The sequence below is a fragment of the Eptesicus fuscus genome, chromosome 10, assembly GCF_027574615.1.
Source record: "Eptesicus fuscus isolate TK198812 chromosome 10, DD_ASM_mEF_20220401, whole genome shotgun sequence".
In the NCBI taxonomy this organism is placed as follows: Eukaryota; Metazoa; Chordata; class Mammalia; order Chiroptera; family Vespertilionidae; genus Eptesicus; species Eptesicus fuscus.
In genome coordinates this window covers 15618907-15639246 of record NC_072482.1, presented here as the reverse complement: position 1 = coordinate 15639246, position 20340 = coordinate 15618907, and the positions used below count along the sequence as shown (strand labels likewise).

The 20340-nt window shown below is 38.9% G+C and overlaps 1 protein-coding gene across 1 annotated transcript; it reads left to right on the top strand.

Moving 5' to 3' along the window:
- Positions 1-1663: 1663 nt before the first annotated feature.
- Positions 1664-14094, top strand: ENPP5 (ectonucleotide pyrophosphatase/phosphodiesterase family member 5). Its single transcript, XM_008153220.3, has 4 exons — positions 1664-1822; positions 6361-7224; positions 9355-9531; positions 13544-14094. Exons 2-4 carry the CDS (start codon positions 6396-6398, stop codon positions 13966-13968), a joined length of 1431 nt encoding a protein of 476 aa, XP_008151442.2. The 5' UTR covers positions 1664-1822; positions 6361-6395; the 3' UTR covers positions 13969-14094.
- The last annotated feature ends 6246 nt before the right edge of the window (positions 14095-20340 follow it).

The following is a 20340-nucleotide window of genomic DNA, read 5'->3' as shown; positions in this document are numbered from 1 at the left end:
AGAAAAGGTTTGCAAAGCAGGGCAGAGTGTCATCTGAACAGAGGCCAACATGTTCAGCGGCCCGTGTAAAAGGCCTGTTCCCCCTACTTCTGTTCTCCAATCAGCATAAGCTGTTCTTTGAGAGTTTGGGGAGAACATAGGGTTGACCTATTTTGGGGGGTGAAGGACTTACAATATTGGACCACCCGTTCCAAGTTTGGGCGATTTCAAAGGACAGGGCTTTGGAGATTTGGAACAACCTGTACAACTTCATCATCACTGTGTCCACATAAACACAGAAATCAGCCTCCCTTTTAATCCCCATCCCACGTGTGTTAAACTATAAACTCAAGTAGTCACAAATAAAAGGCCCCCACAGAGTGCCCCAATGCCCTGTGGGATAGTATGATACAATCGGAAGTGAGCTGATGGGGTAGGAACTCTCCCCTCCATAAGAAATAGAGAGAAAGGGAAAAAACTATGACCAAAATGTTTGTCTCATTTAACTCAGTATCAACAGGAATGTCTATGCATTTTATAGCTCGTTTACCAGACAGGGAGCATGAACAACAGACAGAGCAGCCAAAGCCACTGGTTTTGCTCTCTGTTTTATGGGCTAATTAGATGTTGAAATTTAAGTTGTGACATTCTTTAAGGCCTTATTGCCCATTGCAGGGTGGTCAGAATCAGGCCCAGAAGTTGTATAGGTGTACAAATCCTTTCAGGGGAGCTCAAAATCACTGCTACAATCTATGGTAATTATAGTTGGCATCAAACTGGCAAACTGTGCACATGCCCACCGCACTCTCGCCAGCCTAAAAATAGCATGGATTACCAACAAACTTGAAAAATTAATTCACTACAGTAAAGGAACAGAAGGAACAGTGCCAACGAAGACTTCCCGAAAGTGAAATAGGACCTGGAGTTCAGAGCTTTCTCAGTCATTTGGAAACAAAGCTAGAAACAGAGCCGGGAGCCCAGGTCAACTATCAGAGTAGCTGTTGCCCCCCTTCCCTGTGCAAAGTAGCCGAATCCTGAACCCGGCGTGATTCAATCCGTTCATTCTCAGGTGCCTCGCTACTGCACATCCCCCAGACCTCATATCGCAAAAACCTGGACAACAAACATTGGGGCTGGAGAACTGGCTGAAGTAAATGCTAGATTTTAAATTAAATGCATGTGAAGTAAAGCAGCTACCAACACCAAGTAATAAAAAGAATGAAAGAAAATTTAAACGTCCTAACGACATCCTGCGGTGTTCCTCAGAACAAAGCCTGGAGTATGGCGTCGCCGACCAATTTGTGGTAAGAAAAAAACCACTTAAGAGAACAGGTAAGAAAATAAAAGTCGCTTTTAACAAAAATAGTGAGTGTTAGAGCACACAAACCACTTGGGAAGTGCATTATAATCTCTGCATCACTGACTACAGGAGAGGCACGCTAAGCAAAGCAGGGGTCCTCTTCCCCGCCCCGCCGGCCTCCCAGCGGGGCCCGCTCTGGCTTTCAGCCCCAGTCGGCTCCTGCCCCCTCCGCCCTCCAAACCCAGGCAGCACCGCCCGCTCCCGCTGATTGACAGGGGCTCCAGCGACTCCCAGGAACCCGTCAACAGGGTAGCTCTACCGGAGCCAATGAAAGCCAAGGGGCGGAGCCGGCGGCGTGGACGCGGTGCTGGTCAGGTGCTCCGCGCTGAGGTTGCGTGCGGGTGAGCGGCTGCGGGTTCAAGGGGTCCCCCAGGCTCCCGCCACCCTCCCCGCTGTTGCCCCGGGTCTGAGGAAGGGAGCCCCCTCCACATCCTGCCTCCCGTTTCCCCAAACCGATGCGGACGGACCGGGTCGTTGCGGAAGGTACGAGTCCAGGGAAGTGGGCGGCTTGCCTTCTGGTGACCCTCTGAGCTCTCGGTGGATCCCCAAACGAGCCCCCAATGCACACACACAGCCCACGACGGGGCATCCGCAGGCCTCGGGGGGGCGTGCCCTACGCCGCGACCCTTCCCCAGGACGAGGGTGGGACGCCAGTGGAGGCCATGGGGCGACGCCTCACCCTCTTCTTGATGTCGATTCACCTGCTCCTCCTCCACTGCCCCTCCTCTTCGCGTTTCTTGGCGCCCCTACCCTCCAGGTTTCCGAGGCTGTCTGTGGGGGGAGGGGGGGAGGGGAGAGGAATCGGAAAGCGGCCCAGTGAAATTTGGACCCAGGGGTAGGGGTTCCGCCGCCCTGTGCAGCGTTTCATGCACGGAAACAAGAAAAATCTGAGATGTCGCTCATCCCACCCCCATCTCTCTGTTTGCTCTGTGTCATGGAGGTGAGAATGTCGGTTCTGCTTTTCAAACATTCCTATGCTCTAGACAACACTTAGCCTTTGTTTGTTTTCCTTTGTCCCGAGAAAGCAGTTCTTTCCTGCTTGCCACGGTTACTGAATGAATTTACTTAGAGGAAAATCAGGTGTTTCGCGTAGTTGATTTTTTTTTTTTAGGTTTAAATTATGTTTGGTTTATATTAGGACTTGTGTTAGGACGGTGATGGAAAAGGGAGAAAGAGGAAGGAACCACCATCCTCATCTACATATGTTAGTAAATATATTTGCAGTTTCTTATTGGAACTGATGTTTAATGTCCATTCCAGAAGAGGAAACACTATTGCCATTTGAAAAATAGTTTTTAAATTTAATTTTGAATCATTGTCTGGAGCCCTATGCCTCAGACAATTTCAGTTTAACTAATTTAGTTCTCTGTATGGTAAAATCATGTTTAAAAAGCAAACAAAATAGAATTACTGCATCTACAAAGAAAGCAAGTATGCCAAGAAGTTTTTATGTACCTATAGCTCTAATATAGCAAGGCAAGACAGGTTCGTTTTTTGAGGTTTAAACATGTCTTCAGTAATTCAAATTAGGAAGGATGTCAAAGCTGAATTCAAGAGGTTTCTTGGCACAAAGTATGGTTAGATCCAATTTTTGGTGGGCTTACAAAACCTTCATGCAAGAATGGACAGGAAAGGGGGAGAACAAAAAAATCCTTGCTTGATTTGCAAGCCCAATGAGAACCAACAAAATTTACATATGTATTATTTATCTACATTGCCTCTTATTAGCTTTCTAGAATAAAAGCTTTTTGGCTGGCGAGGATGTGGAGAAAAGGGAACCCTATTACATTGCTGGTGGGAATGCAGACTGGTGCGGCCATTATGGAAAATAGTATGGAGTTTCCTCCGAAAATTAAATATGGAACTGCTATTTGACCCAGTGACCCCACTTCTAGGAATATATCCTAAGAAACCCGAAACACCAATCAGAAAGAATGTATGCACCCCTATATTCATAGCAGCACAATTTACAATAGCTAAGATCTGCAAACAGCCCTAATGCCCATCAGTAGATGAGTGGATAAAAAAAGCTGTGGTACATTTATACCATGGAATATTATGCAGCAGTAAAAAAGAAGAATCTCTTAACCTTTGAGACATCATGGAGGGACCTGGAGAGTATCCTGCTAAGTGAAATAAGTGAGTCAGAGAAAGACAAGTATCACATGATCTCACTCATATGTGGAATCTAAGCAACAAACTGATGAATGGAGTGGACCCAGAGACATAGAAGCATGGAAAAGAGTGCGGAATCTTAGGGGGGAGTGGGGGGGGGGCGGTGGGTGGGAAGTAATCAATCAAGAACGTGTATGCATATATGCATGGCCCTTGGACACAGACAGTGGGGTGGTGAGGGTCTGGAGTGGGGGCGGGGTGGGCTGGAAGGGGGAAAAGGAAGCTTTTTAGAAATAATATGCAGTTTAAAAAAACAACAGACCAACAACCTTGGTCCAAAGAAATTATTTAATCTTATCAGTTATAAGATTAAATGTTAACAAATTTTGACATTAGGAAGGTCAGCATCTGAATAGACACTTCTCCAATAGACATATGAATAGATGCTCAACATCACTAATCATCAGAGAAATGCAAATTAAAACCACAATGAGATATCATGTCACACCTGTCAGTATGGCTTCATCAATAAATCAAACAAGTGTTGGCAAGTATGTGGAGAAAAGGGTACCCTTGTGCACTGTTGGTGGGAATGCAGATTGGTGCATCCACAGAAGAAAGCAGCATGGAGTTACCTCAAAAAATGAAAAATGGGCCGAAACCGGTTTGGCTCAGTGGATAGAGCGTCGGCCTGCGGACTCAAGGGTCCCGGGTTCGATCCCGGTCAAGGGCATGTACCTTGGTTGCAGGCACATCCCCAGTGGGGGGTGTGCAAGAGGCAGCTGATCGATGTTTCTTCTCATAGATGTTTCTAACTCTCTATCCCTCTCTCTTCCTCTCTGTAAAAAATCAATAAAATATATTTAAAAAAATGAAAAATGGCCCCACCGGTGTGGCTCAGGGGTTGAGTGTCTACCTATGAACCAGGAAGTCATTGTGTGACTCCAGGTCAGGGCACAAGCTTGGGTTTTGAGATTCCTGGTTGGGGGGCGAGATGGGGGGAGGGCGTGCAGGAGGCAGCTAATCAATGATTCTCTCTCATCACTGATGTTTCTATCTCTCTCTGTCCCTCTCCCTTTCTCTCTTAAATCAATAAAAATATATTGTTTAAAAAATGAAAAATAGAACTGCCTTATGACCCAGCAATTCCCCTTTTGGGAATTTATCCGAAGAAACCTGAAACACTAATATGAAAGAATATATGCACTCCTATGTTCATTGCAGTGTTATATACGATAACCAAGATTTTGAAGCAGCCCAAGTTTCCATCAGTAGATGAGTGGATAAAATAGCTGTAGTACACTTAGGCAATTGAATGCTATTATGCAGTAAAAAGGAAAAAAATCTTACCCTTTGTGATAGCATGGATAGACCTGGAGAACATTATGCTAAGTGAAATAAGCCAGTCAGAGAAAGACAAATACCATATAATTTCACTCATATGTGGAATTTAATGAACAAACTGGACTAACAAGCAAAATAAAGACAGGTCATAGATAAAGAGCATGCAGATAGCTCTGGTATATGTGTGTGAGGGGGTGGGGGTGGTAGTGGAGGGATTCGGGCTGGTAGTGGAGGGATTTGGGGTGGTAGTGGAGGGATTGAGAAAAAAAAGAACTCATGCACAATGTGATTGTGGGGAGGAAAGGAGCAGGTGAAGGTGGAAGAGGGTATAGGGATAAATGGTGATTGGGGAAAAAATAAAATAAATATGGAAATACCTACTAAAAATATGTTTCTGTTTATATTTAGTTTAGAATCTTATTGTTTAAATAAGGCTATGATTTGATTATTAATAAATGAAGATGGATTACATTTCACAAATATATTTGAATATCACAAATTTTATGTCTCTCTTCAAGAAACCAAGTTAATGTATTTTCTTCTCTCTCTAGTAACATCTCTAACCATGATGAACCAAACATAAGGCTTTGGCTTTGTAAACATTTTTATATACTTACTGATTTTAGGGGGGAAGAGAGAAAGAAAGAAACATTGATTTATTGTTCTACTTATTTATGCATTCATTGGTTGATTCTTGTCTGTACCCTGACCAGGGATCAAACTTGCAACCTTGGCATATTGAGATGACATGCTAACCAACTGAACTACCCTGCCAGGGCAGGCTTTGGCTTTGAAAACACACACACACACACACACACACACACACACACACACACACTGAGTGGAGTGGCCAGATCATTATGATCTCTGAATGCATAATAATCTGGCCACTCAGTGTCTATCCTATATAATAAAAGGCTAATATGCAAATTGTCCCCTAGACCAGAAGTTCAACCAGCAGGAAATCTGGCCAACCGCCCATGTCCCCTCCCCCTGGCCAGGCTGGCTGGACCCCACCCATGCACACATTCATGCACTGGGCCTCTAACACACACACACATACACACACACACACACACTCTGAGTGGCCAGATTATTATGCGTTCAGAGATCATAATAATCTGACCACTCAATGTATATTCTAAAGCATTATTATTGGGTTTGCCAACAGTACTTTCTTGTTTCTAGGTTCCTATAGTAAGTCTAATAATGATAAATATGTTCATAGGTATTTGACTGTGAGAAGTTTGAGTCAACCTAAAAATGTTTCTGAAAAGTTGTATGTAAAGTATATCATATTTTTAAGTGATGTTTGGGAACCTATTTAAATAATTCCTTTGAGGAATATTTTGATTCTTGATAAATTCTTGGAAAGTAAAACAGTTTCTAATGCAGCTAAACTTCTTAACTTTATTACTCAGGTCTCTTGTTTAAGATGGAGTTCTGTAACGTAATCCTTGCAGGCTGCGATTTATAACTGGGATTACTCAGCACCATCACTCTCAGTTTTGAGTCAAGAATATAAAACTAAATTAGCTTCTATATGTTTTTTTCTTATACAGATTATCTTATGCTGAACTGATCAAGTACTTTGAAAATGACTTCAAAACTCCTCTGCGCTGCCTTCATACTTGCTGCATTAACACTTTCAATTACATTTTCTCTCCAACCAGATCAGCAAAAGGTCCTACTAGTTTCATTTGATGGATTCCGTTGGGATTACTTATATAGAGTTCCAACGCCTCATTTTCATTATGTTATGAAATATGGTGTTCATGTGAAGCAAGTTACTAATATTTTTATTACAAAGACATACCCTAACCATTATACCTTGGTAACTGGCCTCTTTGCAGAGAATCATGGGATTGTTGCAAATGACATGTTTGATCCTATTCTGAACAAATCTTTCTCCTTGGATAACATGAATATTTATGATTCTGAGTTTTGGGAAGAAGCAACACCAATATGGATCACAAATCAGAGGGCTGGACATACCAGTGGTGCAGCCATGTGGCCCGGCACGGATGTGGAAATCCATGAGAGCTTTCCTACTCACTACATGCTTTACAATGAGTCCGTTTCATTTGAAGAAAGAGTTGCCAAAATTATCGAATGGTTTACATCAAAGGAGCCCATCAATCTTGGTCTTCTCTATTGGGAAGACCCCGACGACATGGGCCACCATTTGGGACCTGACAGTCCACTCATGGGGCCTGTCATTTCAGATATTGACAACAAGTTAGGATACCTTATACAAATGCTGAAAAAGGCAAACTTGTGGAACACTCTGAACCTAATTATCACAAGTGATCACGGAATGACCCAGTGTTCCGAGGAGAGGGTGATAGAACTCGACCAGTATCTGGATAAAGACCTCTACCTGCTGATTGACCAGTCTCCAGTAGCAGCCATCCTGCCCAAAGAAGGTGAGTCTGACTGTTGGTCTGAGATCCAGTCTGCATAAACCCAGGGCCACTGAGTGGGGAATTTTTGCTTCTGTGCCTTTAAAGTATGTTTGCCTGTGTCATGGTAATATTCTGGAATTCACTCCTTAGATTCTGAAAAAATCAAAATCTCTTTTGTTGTTGTTACTGAACTGAACTTGCCACACAAAGCCCAATTTATTTGCCTGCAAATAAGGAGCCCACAGGAAATAATTTCCAAAGCCATGGCTCCCCAAACTGGGGAGTCTCTGCTTTTATCCTGTCACTTCAGTGCATATTCATGATGGAAATTTTTGTCATAGTCTGTAAGGGTTGGTGTAGGGTAGGTGTGGGCGCAGTAGTAGGTCATGCCTCTTCATGCACCCCATGTTCAGAAAATGGTATCCAGGGCCCTCTCAGAAGTGGGAATTTCACGGTTAAGCTCTTGGTTGCCTTAAGTTCATAATAGATGCCTTAACCTGTTTGAGCTGGTTCTTTCCTCATGTCCTTCATCGGTGTCTGCAGGTGCTTACCTGGAGGCCTAGCTACTTTCTGGAAAATATGCTAACAAAATTTTTTGAATTTTTATTGAATTTATTGGAGTGACATTGCTTAATAAAATTATATAGGTTTCAGGTATTCAGGTCTATAATACATCATCTGTATATTGCGTGGTCACCACCCAAGTCAAGTCTCCTTCCATCACCATTTATCTCCCCTTTACCCTCTTCTGTTGTTCCCCTCACCCCCATTCCCTCTGGTAATAACCATACGGTTTTCTGTATTTATGAGTTGTTGTTTTTTAATTTGCTTCGCCCTTCTCACCCAGCCCCCCAGCCACCCTCCCCTCCAACAGCTGTAGGTTGCTAACAAAATATTTTATCTCCCTAAACTAACTTGCTGGTATCCCTTGAAGTCTTAATTTTTCACTTTTTCCTAGCAATTGATGCTGTCTTGAACCATTTTGGAATCATTTAATATGATGAAAGTTTCAGCCCCCTTCTCAGAGAAGTTGCAATGGGAAGATAGAAAAGGATTGATTTCATAGAAGCCCTAAAAGAAGCCCCCCCCCCTCTCTCTCTCCATATATATATATTCTTAGGACCCACTTAATAGGGAAGCAGTGGAATGTAGGAAGGAGAAAGCTTTGGTCAACCTGAGATTTCATTTTCTTAACTATAAGTAAGGGAAGCAATAACAAGACCTTGAATTTTTAGAAATCTCTCCTCCAAGCCTCCTGTCAGCCCTGTCACCAAGTATTACGTCCCCAGATCACAATGTAAGACTGAGCAAGACTCGGACCAACTCGTCTGACTTCTTTATCAGCTCCTACGGTTAGTCTAGGTCTCAAATGAGAGAACAGGTTTGGAAAAGCTGTATACCTCCCGAATGAGAGTTCTGTCCCTCACAGATCTCAGAGGATCATAGGAAATGGTGAATGTTAAAATAGGCATACGTGCCTGCACACAAACTTTTCAACAAATTCAATATGGAATAGCAAGTTTGTTGTTGTTTCAGAAAATCACATCAATCCTTCAGTTTTCCTTATAAAATTGGTGTGTGGAAGGCAGAGAGGAACCCCTACCAAATGGATTTGAATAACAAAGGAGTGCAGACAGTGCCCAAGTTTACTGCATGTGAAGTACTTTTGCAAGACCTCCAGGGTTTTGAAGAACTTTTCTACTTTGCAGTCTGCTTCCCACCTTCACCTTGTCCTGTCCCAGTCCTCACCCTCCATTCCCCATATTTTCTTATCTAGAGAATCTCTACCTCTGCACTCATAACTAGCAGAATGCAACTCTTTGTTTTAGTTTGGGTGTTGCAGTATTACATGCATTGTGTGTATGTTTAAGTTATTAAGAAATCTCAAATTAGAGATTTCAGGTTCTACATAACCTCTTAATTGTATAAGGATAATTTACTTAGAACAGAAGATTATTTATTAGTCCCTTCTCCCCTCCCCCTTTTCCTACTCAAGATTCCTCAAAAGGGATGAGAATTCTAAAGTGTCTAGCTAGCTTGGGACCTCAGTAGGGTGTGTGCATTGAATGACCTCTGTTGCCATGATAGTTTCTTTGATTGTAGCAGTGAGTGTTTTGTTCTGAGTGTCTCTCCTTCTCCCTTCTCTGAAAGGTAAATTTGATGAAGTCTATGAGGCACTAGCTCATGCGCATCCTAATATGACTGTTTACAAAAAAGAAGAGATTCCAGAAAGATGGCATTACAAATACAACAGCCGGGTCCAACCAATTATAGCAGTGGCTGACGAAGGGTGGTACATTTTACAGAATAAGTCGGACGGCCTTATGTGTGAGTATGTTACAGTTATTTCTCCCCATTCTGCATCGCTGTGTGCTAAAGTGGACGCGATGGATAATACAGCACTTTATTTGCTGGTTGAATAACTAGCTGGTGTTATATATTAATAGCAAAGTAAAGACTCAGACCAACTCTTGAGGCTTTAAAAAGAGGTAACCTCCTAAAAATGAAACATTTACTTCTCTTGAAGCCAGACCAAAAATATGCACAGTGACCTATACTGCTAATTATAAACATGATGTTCCTGAGAAAAACATAACTGAAATGTAATTGAATTATTTTCTCTGTTTTATATACTGGTTTGATTAGAATTTTTTAATTGATTTTAGAGAAAGGAAGGGGAAGAAAGAGAGAGAGAAATTTGTTGTTCCACTTATTTATGCATTCGTGGGTTGATTCTTGTATGTGTCCTGACCGGGGATTGTACTTGCAGCCTTGGCATATTGGGGTTATGCTCTAACCATCTGAGCTACCGGGCCAAGGCCTGATTTCATTAGAATTTAAACTCTATTTTTTATTTGCAGTTATCAGCTTTCTAGTATTTTCTTCCCTTCTTTCTGGTTCTACCAAATATAGGTCAACTTTGCTTTATACCTTGGAAACATTTCTAAAAAGAAGTTAATGTGTCATGTAAAATAATATATCAAGATGTGTTTCCCTAATACCTCATGATATAATTTTGGAGCTATTGCCTCTGTATAAATTCAGAACATAATGGAAGTTCCATTTAAAATTCAAACATGCAAAATAAGGCACTTTCTGCCATCCTTAATGTGTAATTTTCTCTTATATTGCTTTAACAAGCTAGCCAAATGGAAAAGCCATCCGCAGAATTTTACTCATCTCCGTTGTGTCTGTCATTTGCAATTTGCTCTCAAGCTCCCTGCTCTTTTCCGTCTCTGCTTTGTATCACCAGTCACTGATCCCTAAAGACTAAATTCCCCAGTTCCTTTGCGCACTGGTTTCTGGTTAGGTTTGACCAATAGAACACCCTGACAGGAGTTTGGAAGCCAGGGTATTTGTTCCCTACTCTCTGCCTCAGGCTGTCTCTAACAATGGGTTCATTTCCTCTGTGATCCCAGCTCCCAACTATCTCTGTGACCTCAGCTCTGACTAAGTAGCCCTGGCTTTTGGGCTCTGGTAAAACCAACCACATCTTCCTCTGTCCCTCCAGCCCTGGGCCCTGTAGGAGGTTCCACTGTCTAACACTGGATAACCTCACCATCTCATGTTTGCTTCTTAGCTCTTCAACACTTTCATAACTAGTTCCCATATTAAACCCCCTCTGTTGGATACCTGGCATGGGCTTCCTGGTGGATCTCTATATTAACACGCACTCCTGATCAGTTGTCAGTTCACTGGGATTTGTTTCTACTCTGTTACTTGAATGTTGAAGGATCCACATTGTGTCAAACTATCTAGAAATGCTGTTTGGGTTATTGGTCCTTGATATATATAACAGATGTACAAAAATGGCCCTTTAGGTAGAACTAGGTTCCTGTCATCTTTATTGATGAAAAGAAAAGCAGTTACCTGTCAATGGCACTTGTATACATAATTCATAGTGACAGATTCTATGCCATTCTGTAATTTGTACATATACATGGTTCCTGGTTCTTAAAAATGGTTTTGCATACAGATAATGATCTGTAAACCAATATTTAATGACATGTGGGGGACCATTTTAAGAAGGCCTTTAAAAATAATTTATTTGGCCTTTTTATGTTTAGATATTCTGTAGTGTGCAGTTAGCGCTTATGTTAGAAGGGTTGCTCAAAACTTTGCAGTTAACATGAATTTAAGGGAGTCTGGAAATTTGGTTTGGTGAACTACAATTACACAATAGATTGGTCACACCTATTTTTTACAGGAAACCTTAATAATGTTTCTATTAATATTAAATTGTGTCCATTTACTCAACAAAATAATTAAATATTGACCACTACACTTCTCAGCCGGAGATCCACAAGAAATTAAGCCCTTATGTTCAAAAGCAGAGGTCCTCAAAGTGCGTTCCCTGGACCAGCAGCATCCAAATTACCTGCGAATTTGTTAGAAATGCAGATTCTTGGACCCAACCCAGACCTACTGAATTAGAAACTGTAAGGGCATAGCCCAGCAATCTGTGTTTTTACACTTCGCTCCTGAGAGTCTCAGTTTACATTGAAGCTGGAGAACCACTGCCCTTAGGCATCCATTATTAAATATTACCTACTGGACCAAGCATTTCTGGTAGGGCTTCCACTACAGAACAAAGTCCCTATTCATGAGAAAGATTTTGTAAGTCGTAATGATTTCATTTCAAATCCGATTTTCTAATAAGTGGGATATGAGAAAATTACCTTTGTCTTCATGACTGAGAGTCTAGATCCCAACTTCTTACAGAAATGAACAGAACAATCATTCAATCAACTACAAATTTTATAATGGCATACTTCCCAATGTTGATGTTATCAATTCAGTAGAATAGCATAGTTTACCCTGTCAAATGATTACAGATGATTACATAAAGCCAGCATTATTTTTACTTGAGTGAACACAAAAGAACCATAGCATTTAGAAAGACTTCTTTTGGTAGATGTGGAATTGTTCTAAGGAGATGACTGTGGATCAATCAGTTTGTGACTTTCAGAAAAATTGATTTAAGATTGTTTTTTAAAATGTTATGTTCCTGTTTGCATATTTCCTGATAGCAATATAGGTACTAGAGACTGGTTTGCTAGTCATTGTCCTCACCACCTTTAAAATAAAGCCGGTCGGTTTTCTTAGGTTGCCATCTTATCAACAGTAGCTCCTTCTCCTTTGCACCCTGATACCATGCTAATAAGCACAAGTGCCTTTAAATGCATATTTTAGCCCTGGCTGGTGTTGCTCAGTGATTAGAGCGTCAACCCACGCACCAAAGGGTCATGGGTTCTGTTCCTGATCAAGGGCATGCACCTGAGTTGCAGGTTCAATCCCCAGTCCCAGCTGGGGCACATATGGGAGGCAACCAATTGATGTGTCTCTCTCACATTGATTTCTCTCTCTCTCTCCCTCTCCCTCCCTTCCACTCTAAAAAAAAAAATCAATGGGAAAACTATCCTCAGGTGAGGATTAATAAAATGCAGCTTTTATTATAGGGAATATACTCAACAATATTGTAATACCTATCTATGGTGCCAGGTGGGCACTGGAATTATTGGAGGGAACACTTTGTAACCTAAATGAAAGTCTAGCCACTAGGCTGCACACCTGAAACTGATTCAAAAAAAGGTGTTGAATGCAAACTATAATTGCAAAATAAAATAAAAAATTGCAATACCATTCACAAAAATAAAATAAATCATAAATAAAGTGCAGCTTTTATTATGCAGGAGTTTTCATCATTGAGTTTTGTATCACTTGGTAAGTCTGAAGACTCAAGTTTTTGCTTTACTTGTATCCATACTTAGGCACACAGTACTAAGTTAGATCCTGATCTGAACCTCGAAAGTCAAAATTTTACCCTCAAGTCCTGACTAGTTTTTCCGAAGTGGATTGGAAGTGTAACTAGAGGTTTGCTTTTTGGGGTGTCTTTTTCTCTATCTCTTGCTTTTCTTGTTTTGTTAGTAATTGTGAATTTATTGTCTTCATGTCTAAGAGCACCTTTCTCTTTTACCTTTACAATAATCATTACAACATAGTAGGTACCTAACAAGTAGTTTACCTGCCACCAAAAAATAAATAAAAATCAGTTTCACTTTCTCTTGACTTGGCTCAGTTTTGCTCTTTACCCTTCATCCTCTGCTGCTCAAGGTCATCCTCTGCTGCTCAAGGTCGTACTGGCCTGAGAAAGCTGCCTTTTCATTTCCCAAAGTGAATTGTGATGTGGACAACAGCAAAAATTGTTTGTAAAAGACTATTTTAAAAGTCAAATTGGATAAAGTTTGCATTTACTTGTTCAGACTTTGACAATACCACAATTATTTCCATTTGAATGCCTGCTGGTTGGCTAACATTTTCATGCATTTTATCTTTACAGTAGGCAACCACGGTTATGACAATGCACTAGCAGAAATGCATCCAATATTTTTAGCCCACGGTCCTGCCTTCAGAAAGAATTTCACAAAAGAAGCTATGAACTCCACAGATCTGTACCCACTGCTCTGCCACCTCCTCAGTATCCCCGCCATGCCACACAACGGGTCACTCAGGCGCGTCCAGGATCTGCTCAGTTCAACAGCTCCGAGGACAATGACTCACACACAGAGCCCTCCACCCCACCGTGGTAGTGGCAAGCCAGGAGAACACGAGCAAGAGTCAAACGCTTATTTCATAGGGGTCTCTCTCGGTAGCGTTATAGTTATTGTATTTTTTATAATTTTCTTTAAACATTTAATTCGCAGTCAAATACCTGCCTTACCAGATATGCAGGCTGAAATAGCTCAACCATTATTACAAGCCTGATGCTACTTAGAAGTGGAGATTGAGCAATTATGTCAGTGTTTAAAGGTTTCAAATTCTAGGAAACCACCTTGAGACATTTGCACAGACCCGAAAGCAGTTACATACATATTCAGGCACAGTCTTTCTCACACACACACACACACGGACCAAAATACACATACCTGCAAAGGATTCCAGATGTGGAAGTATGTTTCCATTGTCCTGTCTGGCGTAGGCAGAGAGAAGATCCTGCTTTATTTGGACTTGGCACATATAATGTATATATTTAGCAACTTTGCACTATTTAAAGTACCTTATATGTTGCACTTTAAGTTTCAGTCCTAATGGGTACTTTTATGTGAAATGCACTTTCTTGACAATTATGTCTTATAACTTGGTTGCAAAAGACAACTTTTTACTCCGTGTCACAGAATACTTGTCACTCAAACTGAATGAAGTTTCGGATCATTCCCCAATAATGTGGAAATGTACTTAAATTTAGTTTGCTGGAGAGCAAGAAGAAATTGAAAATTATTGAAAATTAAATGGGACCACCTTTGTGTATTGAATTTTGGAGGGACTGCGTTCCTACCAGCAGGATGTATCTGGGCATTCATTGTCCTATTTCTTTCCAAAGGACTTGGGTTTTCATTTTATTCCCCCCCCCAAAAAAAAAAAAATCAATTACTGGCAGATTCATACTAAACATATTATTTGTCATAAAATTCATTGTTGCTATTCCCTGATTGGTCATTTTACTCTGATGTTTTGTAACACTGTGAATATCCATTCCTTTTTCTTTGGTCCAGCATTGGTCCAAGTATTAGAGATGGGCATCAGCTCAGCAATGTTTTCTCTTGTTCTATAATTATTTGCTTGTTTGGAAACTAAATCATTAATTACATTAAAATCAAATTAGATAAAACAATGTTTGTTTTATTCCTGGTAACCTATAGTAACAGAGCACAAGCATCTTTTAGATGTGAATATTTAAAGATGCAGAATTAGCCTAAACTCTATTAGGTAAAATGTTGTGATTTCATGTGTAAATATACACCAACTGACTAAATAGGAAAAATGAGAAATGTATTTCAGAAAGAAAGGATAAATTAGATGTAGAGAACAAAAGTGGCAGAGTTAAAAATACAATTGAATTTAAGTGCTTCCTAAAATGAGGTGGGAGAATTATTTCTCAATGCCAATAAAAAATGTTAGCACCTAATTCTCATTTCATAGAACCTCTTAATAGGATAGAATGGAATCACTGGAAATGTACCATAGATTTAAAAGCTAAGAAATTAAATGGTAGGTAACAAACTCAAGACGTCTAAACTCCAGATTAAAGATCTTAGAAACGAGACAGGTCACGATGGCTCGCTTTGCATTGTAGCTATGAACTTACCTGCATTACTGAGATGCCAATATAACAACTGAAAGAAATTGGTCTGTTTAAAAGCATTACCTCTCAAGTGCTATCTGTACATTGAATCGGTACCATAAAAATTCACTTTAGAAAGTGCTATAAACCTTAGTAGTAAAAAGAAAGTAAATTCTGTAACTTTGATGAAATTAGTAAAATTCTGATGGAAGATTTGATTATTGTTTCTTTTATTTACAGATACTTATTGTCCTGTAAAATATCAGCAGGAGTTTACTTGAAGGAAAATAAAATTATAGTTTGCTGTGAAAAATCTAGTCATCATCGTCCTTTGATAGCTTTTTTGTTTTTGGTTTTACCTGCATGTCTTCATGGCCATACTTTATATGCAGTTAACAAAAATGAGTAGAAATGAAATTTAGACTAGTTAACTAATTGTAAATTCGATTCTTTAACAGGTCAGAGGGATGAAGTGCCTTCACCCCACCATTTTTGCTCAACATCCTCCATCAGCTGTTGTTTTTTTTTTAAATAAATATATTTCTATTGATTTCAGAGAGGAAGGGAGAGGGAGAGAGAAATAGAAATATCAATGATGAGAGAGAATCATTGATTGGATGCCTCCTGCATGCCCCCTACTGGGGATCGAGCCCACAACCCTGGCATGTGCCCTCCACTGGAATCAAACAGTGACCTCCTGGTTCATAGGTTGACGCTCAACCACTGAGCCACACCGACTGGGCACCAACTCTTCTTTTTGTTATACCATTTGAGATACTTCATCTTGTAAGCCTTAGTCCTTTTAATTTTTTTACACATTGAAAGTTTTTATTTGTCTGAGGTTCGTGCTATGTTTCTATGTAATATGTATTGCTATTTAACTTTTTATTGAAGTAAAACTCAAAATGTATAAGTAAATAATAAACGTTGCCAATTATTAGTAAGTGAACAAATTCATGTAACTTCATTATAGAAAAGAAATAGAAGGTGGAAAATGACTAGCACTCCAGAGAGACCCTCTTAGGACCCAATCTACCTTCTCCCTCTGCCTGAGGTAACACTATCCTGAGTCGGAACACAATAGAATACTTTCCCCTATCTTTAAATTTTACCTAAGTGGAATCATACAATATATATTCATTTTTGTTTGGCTTTTTTCCACTCAAGATTTTACGAGAATCATCCATGTTTTGTGTGTAGCAGTAGTTTATTTTCATTGCTTCATGAAACTACATGAATATACAACACAATTTATGTATTGTTTTTGGATATTTGGACCATTTCCAATTTGATATTACTATGAGTACTGCTGCTATGAGCATTTTTTCCCATCTTTTGGTGAATATACGTATACATTTTTTTTGTTGGATATATTATATGAATCCACTGTTTAACCTGGGTTTTTCCCATTAGCAGAGTCTGAGACAAAGGCTTATGTCGACAATTTATTTGTGACACGATCCCAAGAAACGAGAGAGGGACAGGGAGTGAAGGAGAAATGAAGAGAAAGCCTATACAAGCGTAAGTTAGAGAACTGGCCACTGGTATGAGTGCCCAATCCCACAGGGCCTTCATAGGAACCATAGGAAATGTACCTCAGAATTGACTGCGTGGGGAACGGGAGAGGAAAGCAAAGCATTTACCCATTGGCCTCCAACCCCACTTGCTGAGTGGTTCATGGTTATAACTCCAAGTATATCAGAGTAGTTCATGCACAAGTGCCAAATGTGATCTCGTAGGCACCCAATGCCATAGTGTCTGGGCCCAGAAGAAAGGCTAAGCATTGTTAGGTTATATCTGTGGGAAGTTGGTCTAAGTCAAGATGAAACTGGAGTAAAGGGTGAGTTGAGTAGATTTGAGGTGGTATACAAGAGATGTCTAATACATTCACATCTGTATGGATTCTTCATTTTAACAAAGGTCATCTATTCTGCTCATCTATTTGTCTATCCTTGTATCAATACCATAGTTTTAATTGTTATAACTTTATGATAGTTCTTGACATCACATAGAGTCCTATCATTTATTTTTACTCAAGATTGTCTTGACCCTTTATGTTTCTACAAAATTTTGAGTCAGCTTATACAATTCCATAAGAAATAAAACCCTGCCTGAAATGCTTAGATGCAGTGACAAATTTGAGAATTGCCATCTTTACAATATTGAATCTTCCAAACTATAAACCTGATATAGCTTTCTGGGTTTGTTTGTTTTGTGTTTTTGTTTTTTTTGTTTGTTTTTGTTTTTTGTCTTTCTTAATTCTTCTCATTGCTATAATTTCCTGTGCAAAAATTCTGCATGCATTTTGACTTCTTCTTAGAGAGTTCATGCTTGATGATACCAATATAAGTGATACCAGATTTAAGTTTTCATTTTTTTGTTTTCTGATATATAGATAAATACACTTGATTTTTACACATTGACTGACCTTATATGCAGCAATTTTGTCAATTTTGTTAAGCTCACTTCTAGTTTATCTGATTCCTTTGCCTTTTCTACATATGCAATTGTGTCATCTGTAGATATAACAGTTTTATTATTTTTCAGTTATGTTATTTCTTTTTCTTGTCTTACTGCGCTTGCTAGCACCTCCAGTGCAATATTAAATAGGAGTGTTTGGAGTGGACAGCCTTGGCTTGTTCCTGATTTTGGAGAAAAAACATTTGCTATTTCATCATTCAGTCCATTAGGTGTGGGTTTATGCTATTTAAATATTATAATTCAGTATGATATTGCTGTAGATTTGTAGCAAATAGATGTGACATTACATATGTGGCAATATATATATATATTATATAAATGTATATGTGTGTGTTAATTATCAGCTTTAAGTTCCCTTCTATTCCAAATTTTTTGAGTTTTTTTGTTTTGAATAATAAACAGCTGGCAAATTTTGCCAAATGCTTTTTCCATATTTATTAACACACCATGTTTTCCTTTTCCCTATTAATATAAATTGATTGATTTTCAAATATCAAAGTACATTCCTGGGATAAATTCCATTTGTTCATGTGTCTTTTGAAATACTGCTGAATTTAATTAGATAATATTTCATTAAGGAATTTTTGTTCATAGGGGTTGCCAAGTTTCTTTTTTTATATTTTTTTGTCAGATTTTGGTAATGGTGTCACACTAGCCTCATTAAACCAGTTAGGATGTGTTTCTTTTTTCTCTGTTTTCTGTAAAAGTTTATGAAAAGCATTCCTTAAATGTGGTAGAACTAATCAGTAAAACCACCTGGAGTTGGAATTTTCTTTATGGGGATGGTATAACAAATTAATTTTTGTGATAGATATGACTATTAAAATTAGCCATTTGATTTTGTATCATTTTGATAAATTGTATTTTTTGAGAAATTTGCCATTTTATCCAAATTGTCATATTTATTGGCATAATATTCCCTTAAATGTTTTTTATATATACAGGTCAATAGTGATGGCCCCTCTTGTATTACTGATATTGCTCATTTGTGCTAGCTCCTTTTTTGTTCTTGGTCACTTTTTTTAGGGGCTTATCAATTTATTAATACTTTTAAAAACAAAAATTGGCTTTATTAATTTTATTTTGCTTTTCTATTTCATTCTTTTTTTCTTCTTCCACTCACTTTGGACTTTCTACATCTTTTTACTAGCTTCCTAAAGAGGAAGCTTACGACCTTTATTTTTAACCTTCCTTCCTCTCCAAAACAGGCAATCAAGGCTATAAATTTCCCCCTAAGTACTGCTTTAGCTTTGGACTACAGACTTTGGTATGTTATCATTTTAATTCAGTTCAATATATTCTCTCATTTATTTCTATTTAAAAGTATATTAACTTCTAAATATTTAAGATTTTTCTTAACTTATTGTTATGGAATATAATTTAATTCCATTGTCAGAAAACATACTTTATAAGATTGCAGTTTTTTGAGATTAGTTACTGAAACTTGTTTTATGGTCCTTCATATAATCTATTTTGGTGATAATTCCATCTGCACTTGAAAAGAATAAGTCTTCTGCAGTTTGGAGCTATAATCTTCTCTAAGTGTCATTTAAGTCAATGTGGTTGATACCATCACTCAGGTCTTCTATATCCTTGCTGGTTTGTTTTTTTCTTGGACTGGTTGTTATATCAATTACTTAAGAGTGTTAAAATCTTCAGCTATGTTTATAAATTACCTTCCTTTCCTTAATTCCATCACTTTTTGATTCCTGAACTTTTAAGCTTTTTTAAAGTGTGAACATTTACAATTGTTATCTAATATATTAGTACATTAGAAATGTCCCTCTCTATCTCTGGAAATTATTGCCTTGAAGATTACTTTGTCTAATAATATTAATATAGGTAATCCAGCTTTCTGACAGTTTGCATGGTATATAACTATTTATCCTTTTGCTTTCAATTTGCAATTTTGTATTTAAAGTGAATCTCTTGTAGACTACATGTAACTGGATCGTGCTTTTTTTTCCATTGGACAATCTCTGCCATTTAATTGGAATGCTGGGCATTTAAATTTAGCTATTGATGTAGTTGATTTTCCATTTTGCTTTCTTCCCGCCCCCCCCCCCCCCCCCCCACCCCCACCACCACACACACACACACACCTTTGAGATTGGTCTGTAATTTCCTTTCTTTGGTGCTATTATCAGGTTTATCAGTTATACTCACCTCAAAATCTTATGTATTTCTTTTTCTAGAACACCAGTTTTATTAGGCAACTCTAATGATAATCAAACCTAAAAGGCACTGAAAAAGATTTTTATTATCTTATGGGCCTGATATTTTCTCAATCTTTAATACAAAAATTGGTTTTAGTTTTCTTTCTCTACTGGAATCATTTCTGTTAAATATTTTTCCTAGGAAATTATCCATTTCATCTGTATTTTCAAGTTATTTGTGCCAAACAGTGTAAAGTAAGCTGTTATGATTTGTAAGTGTTCTACATATCTTGGTCTTTTTCAGATTGTTTTCTCTCCTTCTACTCCTCTAAACCCCCCTTTTTTGACTAGCTTTGCAGCAACTCAGCTGCCTCTTCC

What these genes read in the sequence shown, in the direction of transcription:
- ENPP5 (XM_008153220.3), top strand. Translation starts at nt 6,396, where the DNA reads ATGACTTCAAAACTCCTCTGCGCTGCCTTCATACTTGCTGCATTAACA. An exon ending in AGCCATCCTGCCCAAAGAAG is followed by an intron (nt 7,225 to 9,354) that starts GTGAGTCTGACT and finishes CTTCTCTGAAAG; the next exon opens with GTAAATTTGATGAAGTCTAT. An exon ending in TAAGTCGGACGGCCTTATGT is followed by an intron (nt 9,532 to 13,543) that starts GTGAGTATGTTA and finishes TTATCTTTACAG; the next exon opens with TAGGCAACCACGGTTATGAC.